This window comes from Zootoca vivipara, chromosome 3 (genome assembly GCF_963506605.1).
Source record: "Zootoca vivipara chromosome 3, rZooViv1.1, whole genome shotgun sequence".
Taxonomy (NCBI): domain Eukaryota; kingdom Metazoa; phylum Chordata; class Lepidosauria; order Squamata; family Lacertidae; genus Zootoca; species Zootoca vivipara.
This window is the reverse complement of record NC_083278.1, coordinates 40577512-40598874: the sequence shown is the minus strand read 5'-3', so window position 1 is coordinate 40598874 and position 21363 is coordinate 40577512. Positions and strand designations below refer to the sequence as shown.

At 41.7% G+C, this 21363-nt stretch overlaps 1 protein-coding gene across 1 annotated transcript; it reads right to left on the bottom strand.

The window, feature by feature from the left end:
* Positions 1-1484: 1484 nt before the first annotated feature.
* Positions 1485-20524, bottom strand: SPACA1 (sperm acrosome associated 1). Its single transcript, XM_035110592.2, has 7 exons — positions 20381-20524; positions 18459-18519; positions 12824-12925; positions 12410-12516; positions 10512-10647; positions 3238-3358; positions 1485-1722 (listed from the first exon to the last, which is right to left on the bottom strand). The coding sequence occupies exons 1-7, from the start codon at positions 20522-20524 to the stop codon at positions 1485-1487; spliced, it is 909 nt and encodes a 302-aa protein (XP_034966483.1).
* Between the last annotated feature and the right edge of the window lie 839 nt (positions 20525-21363).

Sequence of the window (21363 nt, the reverse complement as noted above, 5' to 3'; positions counted from 1 at the left end):
AATCCAGCAGAAATTTAGACCCATTGTGACAGAAAAAATACATGAAAATGGTATATAGATGGCACCCAACGCAGAGTAAATTAGCTAATATGTACAAATCTGGATTAGATATGTGCTGGAAATATAAAGAAGTAGAAGGAATGTTTTATCCTATGTAGTGGACATGAAGAATAGTTAAGGATTATTGGGACATGATTTAGAATGAGATGAAAAAATCCCCCCCCCAAAAAAACCCCAGAGGCATTTCTTCTAGGAATAGTACAGACAGAAGTTCCCAGGGGCCAGAAAAAAGTATGTATTCAACTACAGCAGCTCAGATTGTGTTAGCCCAAAAATGGAGGGTGGGAGAGGTCTCAAAGGAGGAATGGCATCTTAAAAGGATGGAGTATGCAATTAGCAGGTCTAAAGCAGAATAAGAGAACAAGAAGATAGAGTTTATAAAGAGGAATGGAAAATATTTGTGGAGTATCTGGAAAATAACTGTAAACAAGTGAAAAAAACTAGCAGGATTAAGGTAAATTCAACAGTATATAACCTACAGCAGGCACCCCCAAACTCGGCCCTCCAGATGTTTTGACTACAACTCCCATCACCCCTAGCTAACAGGACCAGTAGTCAGGGATGGTGGGAATTGTAGTCCCAAAACAGCTGGAGTGCTGAGTTTGAATATGTAAAGGGGGGAGGGGGATTAGATGGTTGGAATAGAATATGAAGTAATAATGGGAAAATTAAAAGAACAATGGAAGGAGAAGTCAATGAATGTACTGTACTATCTTATTGTGGAAAATGCATAACTGAAAATTTTGTGCGTGTGTGTGCTTGTATGAATGAAATTTAGACCCATTGATTTTACTGTGCAAAGACCTGTGCTGGATTATGGTCTGCACGCACCTGTGCCAGCATGAAATTTATTGGAGTATCAGTCAATAACACAGTGATCTTAAGTTCAGCCAGGAAGCAATGGGGGCAGTAAGAAATGGTGGAGCCCTCTGAAACCCACCTCAGCCAGGATGGCACAGCACAGAGACCCCATCTCAGAGCATTGCTTGCATCATACTTTCAAGACCAGCAGGTGGAGACGCCTTCTGGATCTTAACCCCCTCTACCAGTGTGGATCAGGGTTTGGGGTTCTAGCCTAATTCCCCTATCACAATCTCACAAAGCATGAACTATGTCACAGACAGATACACCAGCATAGATATTAAGAACTGGAGTGCCAATGTATTTTATTGTGTGAGTTTGGGTATGCGAAAACATCTCACTTTGGCTTTTCAACAGCACAGAAAGGCAGAGGCTCCTGATGAACCAGATTAATCTTGACAGCAGAAATCAGTCCTTACGTCTGGTTGAAGCTGTTTCCCACTACTGTCTCAATGTTCACAACCAAGCTTAATCAGAGCGGCAAAAAGCACTTCTCAGACCTGGTACTCTTAATATACCGAGCATACTTTAATCTCTCCCTTTTATAAAATAATCTCTCTTTTCTAATAATTCCCCTTGTCTGCATCTCCTCCTCCTTCTCCTCCTCCCCCTCCTCCTTCGCTGACTCTTGTTGGTCCAGTCCACTCCTGGTAAGCAGAAACCGGTTCTCCTGGATTGTTGTCTAGTTGCGACATCTGGTCTACTGTGGTGAACTGCCCCGATGACGTCCTCAATGAACTTGAGCTTGGCTCCTCTCTGCTTCGCCAAACTTTTGTTTGCCAGAACATTTTGACAGCAGCCCTACAAGATAAGCCGCAACCAGATCATAAGACAAAAGCATTTCTAAAAAGCAGGCTAGAGACAGAAAATACTTTTTTTTTTAAAAAAAAAGGCTTGAACAAAGGTTAAGGGTTGCATCACTTCTAATGGTGTGCACAAGCTTTTCTTCTGCCCTGTTCTTAACCTCTGGTCAGAAAACAGTTCTACCTCTAAACCTTGTTCACCAGAGGAGTGTATGCACTACATATGAGCAACGGAACAGATGAAGCTGCCTTATACCGAGGGCTCATCCACACTTGTCCCATGGATGGGTCTGAGTGGTTTCCCCCTCGCCCTGCTCCCTTCCCAGGAAAACCCTACTTTTTAGTGCTAAATCAGAGCAAACATCAATCTGGAGAAAACCTAAATAGCTGTTTGCTCTGACTGAGCACTAAATAGTGGTTTTCGATGAGCAGGGGTTGGAAGCAGTAGGACAAGAAGAAGTGGGGACAAACCCTGGATCGGACAATTGGTCCACCTAAGACTGAGCCATGCAAAGCATCATCCTTCCCCTTTATCTCTCTAAAAAAGCTATTTTCTGTCTTCAGCCAAACAAACAGCATACTATAGCACAAACTTTATCACATTAAAATGAAAGCAATACTTTTCAACCATTCTTCGAATGTCACTCTATATACAGTACTGACATTTAAACTCTTGACCTCTCCACTTCTAATGCTCTTCTCTCATTTCCGCTTATTCTACTTCTCACTCTTCCATGTCTCATTAGCCAATTTCCCCACCAGCAGCTTCCTTTATCCATTTCTTCCATTTTTCTGCTTGCAATCTGCCATGATGCTTCCTGTATCTGGAACAGTTCCTCTTCCCCTTTAAAGGTCTCCTCAGGGTTGTTGTTTTGTAATGCCTTTGCTAGTTTTGCAGGTTCACCTATTCTTTACTGTTTGTAACCAGCCAAACCAGAACCAGACTCATAACTACATCTAGAAGCCCCTGGCCAGCCTTATAAAAGAAGTTACATAAAACAATTGCTCCGGGAGACAGATTCTTGAGTGGGGCACCTCTTTCTACGAATGTCATTTTGCAACAAGCAATGTGTGGATTGTGCTTGTCTTCCCACATAAAGTATGGAGATGCTTGTAGCTGGCACTTTTGGAAAGCCTGCTTTCACCCCTCATTGCCAGAGTGTATGTCTGCCCTAGTACCCTCCTTTTTCACAAAATATTTCTACTGTACTGCATATAACTTCTGGAGTTCTTACATCATCATATACTATCTCCTGATCAGTACTGTACCTGGCTTCTGCAACATAAATGCCATAAACTGAAAGCACATGACCTTCCCCCAAAGAATCCTGGGAACAGTGGTTTGCCCTGCGCAGAACTACAATTCCCAGCACCCCTTAACAAACTACATTTCCCAGGATTCTTTGGGTGATGTAATTTGCTTTCAAAGGTCTGGTGCTTATTGCAGCCATAATGTGACAGCTAGTTGTTACCCAACTGCAAAGTCTGTTTCAGTTTAACACTGTTTACCTACCAATTAAGGATGATGAAGATTATTGCAAAGACCACGCCAACACAAACAATAACTCCAGTTATGAGGACAAACACCAAAACTATATCTGTATTTGGCTTCTTCAACCTTCTTGTTTCTAATTCTAAAGAAAGACAAAACTGTTATTATGGAAATGTTGGTAAACAGAATTATGAAAAGGATGAAAATAAAAAGGGGTCTTTTTAAACATGCTTTGTTATGTTTTATAGAAATCTCCACTAAGTTTTTCTGTGACATAAGAAAGCAATTCTAAATTGTACAAAAGGTGCATCTTTTAAAAGGCAGGCATCACAAGGCAGACCATTATGCATTATAACCTTAAGCAAAACTGTTATGTCACTACTATGTACCATCCCTGTGCACAGTCTGAAAGAGTGCAACACACCAGGAAAGATTCACAGCAGCAGAAATTTAAAAGAACCGACATATGGAGGAACTAAACAAGTAAATAAGCACAAGAACTTAGAACATCACTTCTATTTACAAAAGAGAGACAGTATATTGCAGTAAACCTTTAAAATGTTCTTATATAACATATTAATGAGTGTGAGGTTAAGATGGCTTATGTAAATAAAATGCTGATCATCAGAAGTAATAAAATTTAGCCGCAGATTGAAACAGTAAGATTTAAAGGGGTAGGTCAAAATAATGCCTCTGAATAAAGCAAGCCTTGGAAAATGTGGTACCCACCAGCTGGTGACTTAGTTCCTGAAACTAGATAAATCAGCCAAGGAAGCTTTCAGACATCATACCTAGCGATGATTATTTTCACCTACTAGTGGAGCTGCCCTAGTTTGGTGGAAGGTGAATTAAAAACCACCACCACCATGTTGTCATACATATATATCACTGTTGGTCACCATGGGATGGAAAGAAATGTGGCAAAGAATAAGGCATTTTTTAAAAATCACAGGTAACTACATGCATGCAGAAATCCCCTAACTACATGCATGCAGAAAGCATGAACAGTTGTACTCTAGCCTTCTCAGGACAACCTACTTTCCTATGCACAGTTTACTTTGCTTTTATGTATTGCTGTTCTGTTTTTATTTTTAAGTGATAGCTCCAGGACGGCTGCACCATAACCATGCAAACAAGTCCACAAATATTATTACCTTGCACTTTTTTTGTTTTGTTTTGTTACTAGCCTGATAGAACCCTAGTATCCTGCATTTCCTTTCAAGGGGGCATAGAATTGCCTTCTGCCAAGTGAGCTGGTGCAGGAGGGATGGGATTGTGTTTCCATGCAGGCTGCAGAGGAAGGGGCTTCCCTTCCACCACGGCCAGCACAAAGACTGAACAGGGTGGCAGAGAAGGAATAAATGGTCCCCTGCACTGGGACCAGCATGGAAATGCAGAGGAAGAAACAAGAGTGACCTATCCCTCCGCCAGCCTCCTGCAAGCCCCTTCCTCAGCAGACCTCTTGCAATAAAGGAAAGCGATAGGGAAATGCGCCAGGAATTGTGGGGCAACACTTGCTTGGTGCAACTGTAGTGTAATCTCCCCACCAACAGATCAGAATGAATGCTCGTTAAATAGACGTCCCTGTCTAATCTCTCCGCAAACAAATCAGGCTTAATGCTCATTAAGCAGGTAGCATGGAGGCAACCTCACCCACTTGCAGGGAATTCCTTACTGTCTGGCAACAACCAGGTGAGTAGTTAGGCAAAAGGTTGCTGCATTTAACTTCTTCTGAACATTTTGTTTGGTGGATTTTTACCTTGCCTCTCAATATTTTAAATGCAGCTCAGAAATAAAACTTAATTTTAAAATTTATTGTGAGTGTACCCCCCTGCACCAAGGTATCAAATAAAATAGTGTTCACCTGTAGTATATATTTTCTGAGCTGCTACTACAATCAAGTGTGCTATAGCAGAACACAATCCTACACAGGCTTTCTGTTTCTGAACTAGGATTTATAACTATACAATATTACACAGAGATTCTCCTAAACCCTTTTCTTAAGGCCTCCAAAGGCTTGAGATTCTGGCAGGAGGCAGGAAATGTCTGCTAGTACAGAATGTAGCATAATGAATTCCTGCTTCTAAACACTACTGTAAATACTGTGGAATAATCCAGCAAGCAAGATGACCTAGTTTGCAACACTACCTAGTTCACAATACTGCATTCTCACAGTTCAAAGTAAACTCCCCCCTTGTGCAAATGACGTCAGGTTTGTTAAAAGCAACAGAACGCCAAGACAGACTTTTTGTTCCAAAATCATTAGAATTCTTTTATATTTAGAGGAGGGATAGCATGGGAAAGACTGCATTACTGGAAACAAACCAACGTTTTCTATATAAGCTCCTTTTTAGTGTGTTAACTCCATCCTGAATAGAAAAGAGGGAGGCTGCACCACCACAAGGAAAAGGAGACAAAAAGGGGGAGGCGGCAACACAACCATTTGCTCAAAACAGAAAATATATAACAGTATGGCTTGCCAAACGCATTTTGATGTGTCACATTATTCAGGGGCAAGATGATCTTCGGGCCAAACTACATGTTACAATAGTGATATATACGGTATATCCGTGCTTTTAAGTATCTTAAAAACCAGAATGCTAGCATGGGGAGGAGGGGTTGTATTAGCCTTTGTCCTTACTCTGTGCTGACTTGCATAAGAACAAGGTTTCCATGGAAGTGTAGGAGACACACACACACACAAACTGGAAGTGTAAAGGGCTAAAGGTGAACTGGAATCATAGCAGGTGGCAAAGAGAGCCACCCCTGGCCCTCTAGACTCAAAGATGCAGGTAGGTAGCTAATTTAACCTGTGCTTTGACCCCTCTCTTGCTATCTTCTTGGAGAACATGCTCCTTCAAAATGATTTGAAATGTCTCTGTCTTGAGCATCATTCCAAGCACATCGCTAGAACTTTACAGGGCAATGTGCTCCAATACCATAGCCTCTGCCTGCGCAGGAAATGACCTGAATGAAAACTACTCTACAAAAATTGCCTCTGCACAGCCAACTGTATATGTGGGTGGCGCTGTCCTTTCTGAAAACTGGCCAGCTGCTGCCTCCACCTCCTCCTCCCCTGTTGTTGCCAACACACACACACACACACACACACACACACACACGGTGATGGCACAAGGAGCATGCTCTGGATCTTGGTCTGGCTCTCTCTTCCCATGGCAAGAGGAGGAGAATAATCCCCTTCACTTACAACACACTCCCTCCCACACAGAACTATTATCAGAAAACATGAATAAACTGCCTTATGTCACTGGTTTTGTCAGAAGTAAGCTAAGAACCAAAATAGGCTGGAGTATGGAACAGAGCAACCGTGCAGCAGAAAGGTTGCCTGATGCAGAATACCGTTAACAATTACTGTGGTTTTCATTGCAATAGCCAGAAGTTGAAAAGACATGGAGGGAGGGGTTTCCAATTTCTGCTGAGAAGAACCAGGACCTATGAGCCAAGGTCTCTGCTTAAAACCAAACAGAGAACCTCACCAATGATGAGGAATTAATAGAGCATTTATGAGAAATGAATCATCCTGTGCAAAATACTCCTTATGGATAGCTCTTAGTTTGTACCAGCTTTATCCTAACACACACACACACCCCTTAGAAACTGGAGCAATTTTTCATGTAGATTCTTCCTGCTCTTTTGACACACCTATCCACGCATCTCCCTGTTGTCTCCAAAACTACCCTAAAAACTGCTGCAACACACGTTTTGAGCAAGAACACAGGTATAATCTCTTATAGGAAAGTTTCCCACCAGGCACAACATTATATCATTTACACACCACCTGAGAATAAAGTGGTATCATCCCTCCTATGGTTCCTTTTTTTTTTAGAAGTCCTTGATTTTTAATGCAAGATGTCATCACTTGAATTAATTCCTGCCTTCTTTCTTCCGAAAGGAGATTCTATTTGCAGAGTGTACAATTGAGCCTAGATTCAGTTTCCAAGCTAATGTCATTATAGGGGTCCTAATGGTATGAAGAGCCATTAGCAACAGAACAGAGCCCAAAGCAGCTCTGTTCTGATAGCAGATTGTTCTGATAATCCAGTTTTCTTCTCCACCTCCCAACTCTTCATTTCAAGAGATGACGGCTCTCAGCAATCACTGCTGCAGGGGTGTATATGCATGTATATGTATGCTGCTTTGGCAGACACACAAATGTTTAGAATGGGGCTGTACCAATGGCAACACCACTGAAGTGCCATGAAAAATGACACACACCATCAGTGATGTGCACAAGCTGACACATCAATGCAAATGCACAGGACAGGAATATGTGAGCAAGGATCAGAAGAAGCCACCAGGCACAGTTCACCAGTTGAGGGCTGACATTCTATCCATGAAGACACAGCAGCCCAGATTAAATGCATTTTGAAGCCGACCAAACATAATGCTTTTTACTGGTCTCTAGGATTCATGAGTTACTCAGTAACAAGAAGATAAGCAAAGACCTACTGGCTCAGACCATTGATAAAAGAGTAGCCCATTATACAGTCTTTCTTAACAGCAACCAATTTATCGAATAGCACCTGATAGTAAAAGGGGAAATTATTCCTTGTTTCATCCCTAATTTCCATCAACATGAATTTGAGAATTCATAGTAACTAATTTCTTTTATATGCCTGTTGTCTTTGTCCATGGAGTTTTCTTGGCAGGGATACTGGAGTGGCTTGCCAGTTCCTTCTCCAGGTAGATCACATTTAGTCAAAACTCTCCACTATGACCTGTCCATCTTGGGTGGCCCTGCACGGCATAGCTCATAGCTTCTCTGAGTTATTCAAGCCCCTTCGCCACAACAAGGAATTGATCCATGAAGGAGAGCTGGACCATAAAGAAGGCTGATCGCCAAAGAATTGATGCTTTTGAATTATGGTGCTGGAGGAGACTCTTGAGTCCCATGGACTGCAAGAAGATCAAACCTATCCATTCTGAAGGAAATCAGCCCTGAGTGCTCCCTGGAAGGACAGATCGTGAAGCTGAGGCTCCAATACTTTGGCCACCTCATGAGAAGAGAAGAATCCTTGGAAAAGACCCTGATGTTGGGAAAGATTGAGAGCACTAGGAGAAGCGGACGACAGAGGACGAGATGGTTGGACAGTGTTCTCAAAGCTATGAACATGAGTTTGACCAAACTGCGGGAGGCAGTGCAAGGCAGGAGTGCCTGGCGTGCTATGGTCCATGGGGTCACGAAGAGTCGGACACGACTAAACGACTAAACAACAACAACAAGTAACTAATTTCAGCCAATGTATGTTGATATTCCATTCCTATTTCTTTTTAGCAGAGTATAGGGAAAGCCTTGATCTTCATTTCTATCAAATGGAGAAGAAAATTGGAACCTGTAGGCTTTAGAAGGAGAAACATCCATGAGAAATATTTCACATCCCTCTCTAGTTCCAGTCATTATTCACCTATGTTTGCCCTTTCGGTTTGTGCTTTTACATGGAGGTAGCCTTAATTAAGAGGAATTACAGGCTGCTTTTTCCTTCAGAAACCAGAGACAGGTGGATACTATTGAGAGTCAGGCCTCAGCAAGCAACTGCTTGCTCCTACAGATTCTGTGGTTCAGAGATCCAGCATGGGTCTCGAAGGTACAGCTATGCATTGGAACAAATTCAAAGTACAGTCAACCAAGGAAAAGCAACAAAGAAAACAAAGCACAAGACACAACACAACACTGCATCAAAATAGGGCATTGCATAATTTCCCTCATTTTTTAAAATAAATTTACAGTAGTCCACTCTGTCAAATGCTTAAATTATGCCATTTGCTACCGGATCCTTTAAACTAATGTCGTCAAGGACTGGGGGGGGGGGGGACTTAGGGCTAGGCGATATCTGGTTTGCAACATCACGATATATCACCAGCTATACATTGTGATATACCAATATATCATGAAGTCTGAAATAAGGATGGAGCTATGTAGAGACATTGGCTAGATTCATGGGTTTTTCTGCATTGTGATTTTTGCTGATGCCTGCTTTTGTGAGGCAGGGGAGAGCTGAGCCAGCAGAGTTATCAGGAGCTGCAGGAATTGAGAGAAGCATTGGCTGGCTTCATGGTTTTCCCCACATTGTGATTTTTGCATAGCACACACAAACACATGTGAGAAAGTATTGTGCAGCCCGCAGGTTCCATGTCAAAGTACTCTTTCAGCTCACTTGGTAAGAAAAGTTGGGCCGTCCTGAATTTTTTTAAAAAACAAAACACATTTTTACAATTAGAAAATAAGTGGTAAACAAAAGACTAGCAAATGGAACAGGCCATACAAATGTAAACAATATTTTAAAAATAATACAATCCTAAAACCAGAATAAAAACAACAATGACATCATATAGCATAGCTCCACAGAAAAGTTATCCCTCTAGCAACAATACAATCATATATATCTAATCGTGTAGTGATTCTTTTTAGTTTTTGTTTACTGGTCCGAAGGCCATTTTCCATTTCACAAAGTTCAGCTATGGGTGTGTTCTCATAAGGAGATTTCTGTTCCATGTAGTCATGTCCTTCTTACAAGCAGGCACACATATCAATCATTCTCATGTTGATAAAATGGTGATTTTAAGAGAACCCCTTTTCAGGAAACCCTGTAACCTGTAACCACTGGTGCTTCAACCCAGTGACATGGGTATTTTAACTGCAATAGCACAGGGAAGAGAACTCTTGTGGGAGAAATGAGGAGAATGGTGATATTCTCATGCTGATGGGCTTATTTGAAGCTCTGGAACTGAGATCTACTCTGAGTGGTAAAATTCAAGATGACAGCTGCAAGTAGTACATCAGTTAAATCCTTACTCTGCAGCATTGAAAGATTATAACAGAGGGCCTGGGGAGAATTGAACAAGGTGTCAACAGCTGCTTCTGTTAAACCGCCTGATCTTTCTGTCTTTTGAAATCAGTGAGGGGAGGAAAGCACAAAAGATATGCAGATGAATGCAGTACAGTAACAAATTAACAGATAAGGAAGTTTTAAAATAAATCAGCATATATGTTTTTCAATTAAAACACTGTTTTTCCAAACAGTCTGCTTGATATGGGTGCAATGCATCAAGTGTTGGCAGTGAGCACATTGCCCAGTCATTTTAATGGAGTCTGCACCACAGACACTATTCCCTCCGGCCTCCGCTTCCTGCAGAGTACAAGAAACATCACATGTTTACCGGATTGCTCCATTTGTAGTTTGCAAACTACGAGTGGAGAGTGAAGATCTTCTCATAAAGATTAATTTAACACAAGCAATGTCTGACTAAATATTTATGAACTTCCATGAACTTACCAGCTGTTGTGTACACTGTATATTTTACAGATGCAATCAATTCATCGTTTTCTATTGTATCGCACTCAAACGCAACGGGGTGGGTATCTCTGTGTACCTCCAGAATAGCTGAATCATTAGGAAGAATGAGTGATTGCTATCAATTCAAAGGCGACAAAAAAGACAAAGTTGGATTATCTCATAATGATGAATGTACTATGTGACCGGGGGGGGGGGGGCTTTTCTTTCTTTCTTGGTGCTTCAGTGATCCCTCATGATATATCCTAAACCATAAACTATCTGAAATTCCCAACTTTTCATTTTGCCCTTCAGTTCTTCGGTGGATAGGCAATGTCGGGTGACCCATAAATTTGGGACGATTGTTAAATCTTCTCTGAAAAACACAAAATCTGTGTGGGACCAATTAAATGGAAAGCCTCTTTCATCAATATTGTTTTAAATTAAGGAAGGAATTGCATGATGACGTGATAAGCAGATTGTTCTAGGAAATGTCAGAAAGCAATGGCTTTCTTGTAACTTGCCATGCCCTCTTCCCTTCCATGCCCTGCTTGGTCAATGTGCTGGGAGGCTCAGAATTTGATTAAGGAAGGACAATTTTATCCATTTCCAGCATGGAGGAAGAAGTGCAATAGAAGTGTAGGTATATGGAGAGGTGTTTGTTACACTTGGAGAGTTTCAGCTTCTTGGGGAATGGGACCAAGGATGGTGGAGGGGGAAAGTGCTGCCTAGATGAGGAGTACAACAAAGTAAAAATTAAGGTTTGGTTTGTCACACACCTTTTGATACACACTTGTATATCATGTATTTTCTCCTCTAAATTGGATGACAAATTTTGAGGGTATATGGATGCATATGGTATAACTTGCCACGTATTGCAAAAGAGCCCATTATGCTGTCACTGTGTTTGTGTGTGTTCATGTTTGCTCTTCTGGATATCTGTTACTAAGCAGGAGTGACTCAGCTGCCAGAAGGTCAGGTGAGCGTTGTTGCCACACATCATCCACTACTGATACCTGGGCTTGTGAATAAGACAACAATGGCCTCATTTATGGCAGACTGCTGAGAGTGCGTGCACACACACACATACACCACCTTGAGAGAGGCAACACATGTGCTATAATCTCATCTCTAGATTTTGGACCATTTTCTCATTTCGCTTGGACTCTATTCCCTCCCATTTCCTTATGTGGCAATAGCTTATGCGTACAGAACTTGCCATACCTTTGACATACTTCTTTTCCTCGCCCAATCTTCTCTGGTGCTTGCCTTTTCTACAGTTTTAACATAATCATTTCTGCTCTCCTCTAAATGCATGAGACCCATTTCCTCTGAATTCCTTATAGCTAAAGACCTCACAAAAAAGTTTGCCTGACTTCATTAACATTTGTTGATTGGACTAGGATTACAATGTCCAATAGTAAAATAAAAAAATTCCTTCAGTAGCACCTTAAAGACCAACTAAGTTTTTATTTTGGTATGAGCTTTCATGTGCATGCACACTTCTTCACACTTCTGAAGAAGTGTGCATGCACACGAAAGCTCATACCAAAATAAAAACTTAGTTGGTCTTTAAGGTGCTACTGAAGGAATTTTTTTATTTTACTTCGACCCAGACCAACACAGCTACCTACCTGTAACCAATGTCCAATAGGAATGCCCCAGGAACAAGCTTATTGGTGGGTCTATCACACCCCTTGCAATGCCTGAAAATACACACTAGGCTCTGGCTATTTCCTCCAAATAAATTAGCTTTGACACCCCCAAACCTTAATTAAATTCTAGCATCTAACAATATTATATGGAAATAAATACACTGTAGGAAGCCTAAGTTTATGTGGAATCGTTAGAAATAAAATCAGTTCAGTAAACACTGCACAGGATGGAACTAGATTACTTACCTGGTCCGGAATCAACATTTTCCAAATATATTGAAATCGATTTTCTGGAGGTACAAAAATACACGGTATCTTCACACTAGCAAGACTTTCAGAAATTGGTTTACCCCCTGCAGAACATAGTTTTAAAAGTCACTTTGTACCAATACTTAAACATTATTGTACACCTCAAAATACTACCGGTAGGAACAATTCCACTAACAGACTGTGGTTAGAGGAATAATCATTTAATCATTATAAATTGCATGTTACTGGCTTTTAGTTTAAACCTGCTTGAAAGTATCTATTAACTAAGAAGCAGTGCAGGACATGACACTTTTAAACCACCTCAGAATAAATGTATGGCATTTTGGAAATGATGCATGAATATTCACAGAAGCTGACTGGGAATAACTGTATCATTACATCATTACTCACACCCACAATCTGCTGGTCCTCTGCACTCTTCAACACGAACAATACACTTGGTTTCACCTCCAGGGCATCCATTGGTTAATATAACTTCTCGAATGCCAATACCTTTGATCAAGATGAAAAAGGTAGCATTACATGTCTGTTTGTGTTTTGGTAGATACTCCTTTAAGTTCACCTTCTAAAATCAAAACACTCTGGTCCCTGTCAAAGGCCTTCAGAAAGGCAGTTGTCTTCTTTATAAACAAAATTTAGAAGATACCACCCATTTGTGCCTGAGACTATTGTCTTAGACGATGATAACCCATCCATTCTACAAGGTAAAAACTTTCTCCTTTCAGTTGAATTTTATATGCACTTTCATTTTAATGCATTGCTAAAAACAAACAAGTTAATTAAAATTTAAATATCAACGCTAGCTTGCAGCCTCTGTGAACCTGGCCTTTCAAAGCCTCAACCATCTGCTGCCTGGAGCATTTTTGCTCTGATGAGCTCATTCTGATCAGGTGCTGAGCATCCTTAACTCTTATGGATACCAATGGAAAATTACAGTGCTGAATACCTCGCAGGATTTGGGCTTCTCAGGAAGGAGGTAAGTACTCTTGCAAATTAAGGAAATCTGATGTCACATTGATCTCACCTTGGTGCTAGCTTTGATTGGTGGATTCATCAACATAATCAAAGCTTTCTGAAGCGAGCTCAATTCTGATTGTTACTGTAACCACATGTTAATGATATCTTCCATTTTAAGCAGTTTTAAATTATCCAAATTTTTAAAATGAGAATAAAAGAGATTGCACCGCGTAACTTCCACCTATCAGGTTTATTCAAGAAGAAATCCCACTGAATTAAAGGGCACTTACTTCCTAGTGAGTGTGTGTAGGGTTGCAGCCTACAGGGAAAAGAACTACCTACAGTATATGTAATTCAGATTAGATAAGAATTGCAGATCTCAGACATCAACATTTCACTTGGGAACTTCATGTTATTTTCGAAAACACAAACATATTCAACACAAGTGCTGTGTTTCTTTGCTTTTCTCTTTTTTCCTTCTGCCAAACACTGTGTACCCAGCTCATTCAAATGGCATGGCATGCGAGGGAGGAGAGAATAGTATGTTTAGTCCCAGTAAATACAGAATAGATTGCCAGCCGTTATAGAAATATTTTGTTTATTGAATAAGGAATGGAGGAGATGGGAAAAACCGTTTGTGACTTAAGCAGAATACAACCTGTGCATATGGGGGGAAAACAACCTTGTGGTGAGGTATTTTGCATCCCTAAATGCTTAGAAAACCTGATATATTTTGTAATATTTCTTACATGACATGTAACATTACCTCAAGTGGCAGACGGAAGCAACAACACTTACTGGAACTGTTGGAAAACGAGAATCATGCTACGCTGCTGAGAATTTCTCATTTCAAAGGTTAAGAAAACAGAGTTGTGTATAGCAATGTATTGACATTTTTATTAAAGACATTTCTCTTGGAGAGAGATTTTTTAAAAACTCATATAATGGGTGTATAATGGGTGATACCGGAGATATGTATAACAAAGGAGAACAATGGACACACCTTCTCTTTTAGTCCTGAAACAGGGACGGACGAATGGACTGTCTGTCTGTCTGTCTGTCTGTGTGTGTGTGTGTGTCAGTTGACAGTCTCCTTTTATTGGGCCACCAATCACTCTTAGCCCCAACTCCAATCTCCCAGCTGCCATCATCTCTCTTGTTCATGATTCCTTTTACTTCCACTATCTGAATTCCCGTGGAAACAGGGAGTTACAAACTTCTGGGTCACAGTACAATCCTAGGGAATGAATTGTGATTGCAGAAAGATGGCTTCATCAGATTTGGAGTAAAGCATGGTGGGACTAGGAGCACTAGCCTTTGACCAGGCAGGACTTCCTGCCTCTTAGCTAGAATTGTGAAAAGCCTCTGTAACTGATACCACAGGGCAGTGGCATAGTGTGGGTTGCCAAACGGATGGAGTGCATGATGTGCATGATGTTGGGAGATTCATTCCCCGTCTGCAGTCATAGGTTTACTGTATATCATATGACTGTATGTGTTTTGTTCCCACAGAGTGGATGGGACGTAGACAGGATGTTTGTCTTACTGTGTTCCTAAGTGGGACTGTTGTTCCTTTGTTCTTTCTCTTTACTGGCTGTGATGCTAGAGAGGGAGCCATAATGTAGAGCTCCCAGTCTGTTTATATGTAAATAAAGCAGTTAAGCCTTATTTACTGCCTTGTGTGTGTTGTTCTTCACGTTTGTGAGAGCAATCGCAATTTGCTCTGTGGGTCCAGTCTAACAACTGGCCCCCGGGACGGCTTAATGCTGACACATTCAACTGCCTAACAGTATTTACATCACCCAGGGTATCGTATTCGCAGAGATAAGAAGAGTTGTACTGTTGTCTGGAGAGGTCATTTCCCGGTTTGCATGGAGAAGCAGTTTTCAACGGAGCCCAGCGACAGAAGAGTGCCGCTGTATTAAGACAGCACTGGGTGTTGAAATTTTGCACCCCTAAGAATTTTGCACCCAAGACAACCGCCCCATGCTATGCCAGTGCAATAGGGAAGAAAGTTGCCTTAACTGCAGCTACCTGAATAATAAATTTAGAGTTGTCATATTCAAGGAGTTGACATATATTTACAAAATATTATCAGATATACTTGCACGAACAAGATGCAAATCCCTAACTGAAGTGCATTCAAAGTGAGAAAATAGCCCTGGATAAGCCTCCTTCCTGCTTTTGTCTTCGGGGGTACGGTAGAAAGTAGGGAATAGACAGAGATCAATTTTCTAGGTGGCTAGATCATATGAGATGCCAGATTCTGTGTTCATGCAATGAAACCATGGACGCATGAAGCAAATATGGGCCAGGGGCAACAAGCTTTGTGTAGGCTAACTTTAAATTTCAAGTCCTAAAAAAGGTTATTTCAGAAGATCTCAAGTTCCTTTGGTGTTTCACTATTTGGTTACTTTTTCTCCTTTTATTGCCTGGCAAGTTGGATATTTTCACCTCTATCCTGGTAATTTTTCTCATTGGACGCATCTGAACATCATGACAAGCCATTAACTGTGGCTTACCATGCACAAGCTTTGCTCCTCTTAACTTTTGTTGGAGAGATACAAGACATGATCCTTGGCTTAGCACTCAATGAAAAACAAGGTATTTGGGTTTATTGACTTTAATGGAAATGGCCACTGAGATATTCATTCAAATTCCCTAGCAATGTAATTTGCAATGAAGGTTGGATGTGAAAGAGTATTAGCAAGTCAACCTTTTGCAGGGTGGGGTGGGGCTTTAATGAGGCATGCAGCTAAGTGGCATTAGACCACATCTAATAGGACAGTTTTATCAATAATAACAAAGAAGTTAATGAAGAACTATGTTAATTCAATTAAGTTAAGGTGCTAAATTGAGAAGAAAGCATAGCCAAAAGGATTTAGAACAATTGATGGCTGGAAGATAATTTAAAAATGGTTCAACTTACAGCTACATAGCAAAAAAAAAGATGAAATAATGAATAAGAAAAAGTTGAGCTGAATATCATAGGCACTATGATCAAGTAAATGGAGGGCTCGTCCATACTATTGTTTAATGAGATAGTAAGCTTCCTGTGCTTCCATTAATTCTCTGTTGCCCTTAGGACATTCTCCTCCACTTTTCCCGCTCTCAATCTGGATTTTCTTACACCTTCTCCTTTTTGAATGTGGTGTGGTATGGTGTGGGAAGGCAGTGATTTGGTAGAGAATATCACATGGACAATGAATGATTAATGTGGCATCTTATTATCCTCATTAGACATCAGTATGGATGAGCCCAGATTTTGGGATTTCAACAGGGAAACGTGAGTCAAGTTGATCATGATGCTTTCCTGATCAGGAAAAAATGGGAATTCCATAAATCTATCTGACATGATTGTTATGAAGAAAAGCAAGACAAGAAGTACAAAGTGCTTTAAGATACTGTATAAAATATAAACAACAGCATAGTATAAAACATTTTTTTTAAAAAAAAAAGGAAGTGGAAAAAGCTAGGAGCACATGGGTAACACTGGATTCTAACAATTATCAAAAGGATATTGTGAATTGGCACAATTACCATAAATATCTCCTGGAAAAAGCAATGAAACAGAGGCTTCTACACATTTCAGGGGAGAAGCAGTATTAAAGAAACATGGATTTTGAAATTTTGGGGAATGGACAGCAATATAGCTTCTCTGCTATAGACCAAATAATAGATATGGCTACCTTAAAATAAAAAACACTCTAAATGAGAGTGACAAAATCAGTGAATGCAACTCTTTCATTATAACACCAACTGTTCATATTTCTTTTTTAAATGTTACATTTATAATTAAAAGAACCCTGTGAATATATGGAGTGGGTAACTTAAAGCAGTGTTTCTCAACCTTTTTTGGGCCACGGCACACTTGTTCCGTGAAAAAAATCACGAGGCACACCACCATTAAAAAAGTTAAAAAAATTAACTCTGTGCCGCCCTATATTATAATTATGACTGTAAGAAACACTTGCCAAATATTGCTTTCCGGCAGGTCAGCGCTGTGTATTGGCGGCCGTCAGGCTCGTTTGCACTGAGCTTTGGGAAAGAGGAGGAGAAATATTGCTTTCCGGCGGGTCAGTGCTGTACATTGGCGGCCGCCAGGCACGTGACAATGCAAATCGCCCTTCTCGTCGCGGCACGTCGCGGCACACCAGCCAGCGTCTCGCGGCACACTAGTGTGCCATGGAACAGTGGTTGAGAAACACTGACTTAAAGTATGGAAACAATGCCACAATGGAGAGCATTCTGCAAATTTTTAAAATTTTTAATAGGGAAGGGATGCAGACTGTGCTAAAAAAAGTATTAACTGGGACAAAGAACATTAGAATAATATAAAAAATGTTTACTGGCACAAAATAACAAAAATATGCTGCACTGGTGGGGGCTGTAAACATTTCCTTTGTGACAACAAAGGCGTAACCATCAGGTTTATGAACATTTGTTTCTCTTGCGAACTACCTGAGAAACGGAGCCATTGTAAGAGATGCAACAACTATCCTATTTTTATTTACTCTGCATGAACGCAGGCATATGCGACTAGAAAATGGTCACCCTATTGATGATCCACTCATTTTTGAGACCTCAGCTACCTTTAGCACAACTAACAAGCTGTATGATGAATACAGCATTCACGATTGCAGAGAAGCAATTTGCTTTGTAGGGTTGGCAATATTGTATGTGAGAAGACATCTGTGAGATGCATCAGGAGGTCTTTCAGCTTCTGAACGTTTCGCAGATGTTCACAAATAGAGAAAATTGTTACTGTGGTGAAGGCAGCTCCATGAGCCAATAAACAAAAGGAGCTGTTTTTTTGTTTTGTTTTTAAAGAGCCTGCAGGCTGTGAAATTAATAAAACAACAGTTCTGACCTAAATTCATAATGACAATCAACTGGATTGTTTTTGTTAATTATAGTTATCAACAACTGAAATCAATGAAAGGTGAACGAGGGCATGCAAATTACAATGGTTCAACAGCTAATGTTAGTATATTGTTCCTAAAGTTTTTTTGAAAAACCAAAACCCACCCAATCATACTATGTTTTATCCATCTGCTTTTCTGCTTACCACATGTAACCGTGCATTCTCCAAATTCTACTTCCCTGGGTTGTGTCAGATTTTCTTCTGAAAATGTTACAAAAAGCAGGTTACATAAGTAAGTTCAGTACAGTATACTAAAATATAGTGTGAAATTCAATTCCGTCTGCACAAGCATGAGAGGTGGAAAGATCTCCCCCCCCCCCTGTGATGTTCTGGAGGTTCTCCTAACCCTCTCAGAGCAAATTATGGCGGATGCAGGAAGAATGACGGGGCAGGAGGGGGGAAGCCCCATTGTGCAAGCCGAAGCCCTTGTGCAAGACTTCCATTGACAGGGTTCATTAGGTGACTCTCACCCACCTGTAGTTATGAAATTCTTCCCCAGTGCTTTTCACCTGAAGCATAACATTTTCTCATTCAGTGGAGCAATGTGAAAGAAAGCAGGATTTCTGGAGCAATAAATTATACTAAAACAAATCAAGCCGGACACATCTCATTATTTAAATATTAACTAATTTTGAGAAATAGGGTATACATCCCTACATGGTAATTTATTCTTTTAATATAGTCCAGTAGGGAAATTGAAAAGCACAATATTACTGTATATTTATTTCAGTGACTGATGAATCATATTGTAAATACGGTATGTAGTAGAGATCAATATTATACTGCAGGATGTCTTACTTTTCAGATTGCTAAATCAAAGCTATATTATAATAATACAGTGGTACCTCGGTTTTTGACCATAATCCATTCCAGAAGTCCGTTCAAGTTCTGAAACGTTCAAAACCCGAAACTCAATAGCCGGCAGCTAGGCTTCAGGATCTTGCACACAGCGGAAGCCACGTTGCATGTTCAACTTCCGAAGTGTGTTCGAAAACTGAAGCATTTGTTTCCGGGTTTACGGTGTTCAAAAACCAAAGCATTTATTTCCAGGTTTACAGTATTCGAAAACCGAAATGTTTGTCAACGGAGATGTTCTAAAACCAAGGTGCCACTGTACAAGCCTATGTATGTTTACTCAGAAGTAAATCCTATTATGTTTAATGGCACAGACTTCCGGATAAGTGTGTATAGAACTGCAGCCTAACATCTAGTGGAAAAAAAGTTATGTAAAAAGTTTTACACATGAACAATCATCATCGGAGAGTTAAAAATGTATAAGAGCCTGCTGGATCAGGCCAATGGCCCATCTACTCCAGCATCCTGTTCTCAGAATGGGCCGGGAGCAATATGTAGACAGTCACAGTCTTCGAGGGATGGTCCACTTTGGGGTTTCAAAGCAAGTCCTTGCACAACGATGTCGCACTGACAGCGCATCCAATTCGTGACATAAAAGAGGGCACGTGGATCTCGCATCCCGGTGAGGAATGATTAAGCATTGACTTTTTTAAAAAACAAAAAAACCCGCGACTTTCACTCAGCCTGGCAAACAGCTGGCTTCACGCGAGAAACACCTTCGCTTTGACCTTACATCTTCCAGCTTCTCAAGGGGGGAAATGGGAAGGAACTGCCGGGACCTGCAAAGAGCAGCAGCCGGGCGGCGCAGCGAGCGAAAAGGAAGCGCCGGGGAGCCTTTGAGGCTGGAACTTGGCCCGGGGAAAAGAGAGGAGGAGGAGGAGGAGGAGGAGGAGGAGGAGGAGGAGGAGGCGGTTAGAAGCAGCAGCAGCCTCGCCACGGGGCTGTTGCCTTAGAGGTGTGTTTTCGCCTGGAAAATTGCCTCGCGCAGGTTAGCCAGGAGCACGTTTGCACAATGAAGACGGCGGAGGTGCAAAGAAGGTCCTTCGCAGCCGCCGCCGACTGGGCTTAGACCAGTGCCGAGCGAGGCTCTCGCTCGTGGGAAAGGGCGCCTCTCTGCAAGGCCGCCCTCCCTCCGCGGGCTCGGCAGGTTCTGGACGTGGGTGAGCCGCTCACCCGGCGCCGCGCCGCTCACCAAATTCCTCGTGATGCAGCTCATGCAGCAGCGGCTGCGACAAGGCCACGTCGACCGAGATGGTGTCGTTGAAGGCGCCCGCGGGCTCGCTGGCCAGCAGCGTCAGGAGCAGGCCCACCCGGAGGACGAGCTTCCCCGTGCCCTCGGCCTTGCAGAACCCCATTTTCTGCAGCGCCCGCCGCGGCCTTTGCCCTCAGCCGAGCCCGCCGCGCGGAGGCGCTCGCAAAGGGGCAACCATTGAGGCGTCACAATGAGGCCTTGCTCAGCGTTCGAACGCCACGCGGCGCTGGGAAGACGCGGGGGGCGAGGAAGGAGGAGGCCGTCCGCCCGGATCCTGCTTCTCTTCCTTCTCCCCACCCCGAAACTGGAAAGTTCACCCCACCCCAACCCCCCACACACGGTGGCAGCGCCTTCTCCCTATATGAAAGTATTTCGGGGCTGCCCCCTGCGCCCATCCTCACAAAGAGCTTCTCTCAGTGCAGGTTCCTCTCAATCTGTGGAGGTCTTCAGAAAATGTGCTTTGCGTCTTTACGGATCTCAGAAACTCAAACCTCGCAACCACCACGGATTGATCAGAATACCCGCACCTTTTCTAAGACAGAGTCCTGAACTGTCCTCACGATTTTCAGATAACACACTAATAATGCCTTAAGAACCTTGTGCTTTTCCATAGAGCAGGAGGATTGACAGCCAAGGGAATGGTATCTAATCTACAGTGTCTCTGGAGGTGTTGTTCAAGTGTTTTCTCCCGGAGAAGCACTTCACAAGAATTGCACATAAACAGCCAGCAAACAAGTCAAAACAAAACCTGGGTCTCTCCACTTGCACATCCTGTATTGTTTTTAACAGTTCTGGATTTATAGCTTGGTCCTATACATGCCCACTCAGTAAATTCCTTTGAGTTAAGTGGTAAATGTATAGATAAGCAACCATAGGCTTTAGTTGAGCATTTTGGAATATAGCAAAAGTGCAGGTTATCTTGATTACTGAGTTTTGCTCAGT

Excerpts from the sequence above, each read along its gene's own strand:
- SPACA1 (XM_035110592.2), bottom strand. The coding sequence starts at position 20,524 with ATGGGGTTCTGCAAGGCCGAGGGCACGGGGAAGCTCGTCCTCCGGGTG. Across the intron at positions 18,520-20,380 it reads CGCAGCCGCTGCTGCATGAG|TCAGAAGAAAATCTGACACA; the intron begins CTGCATCACGAG and ends TTTGTAACATTT. Across the intron at positions 1,723-3,237 it reads ATCTTCATCATCCTTAATTG|GGCTGCTGTCAAAATGTTCT; the intron begins GTAGGTAAACAG and ends CTTATCTTGTAG.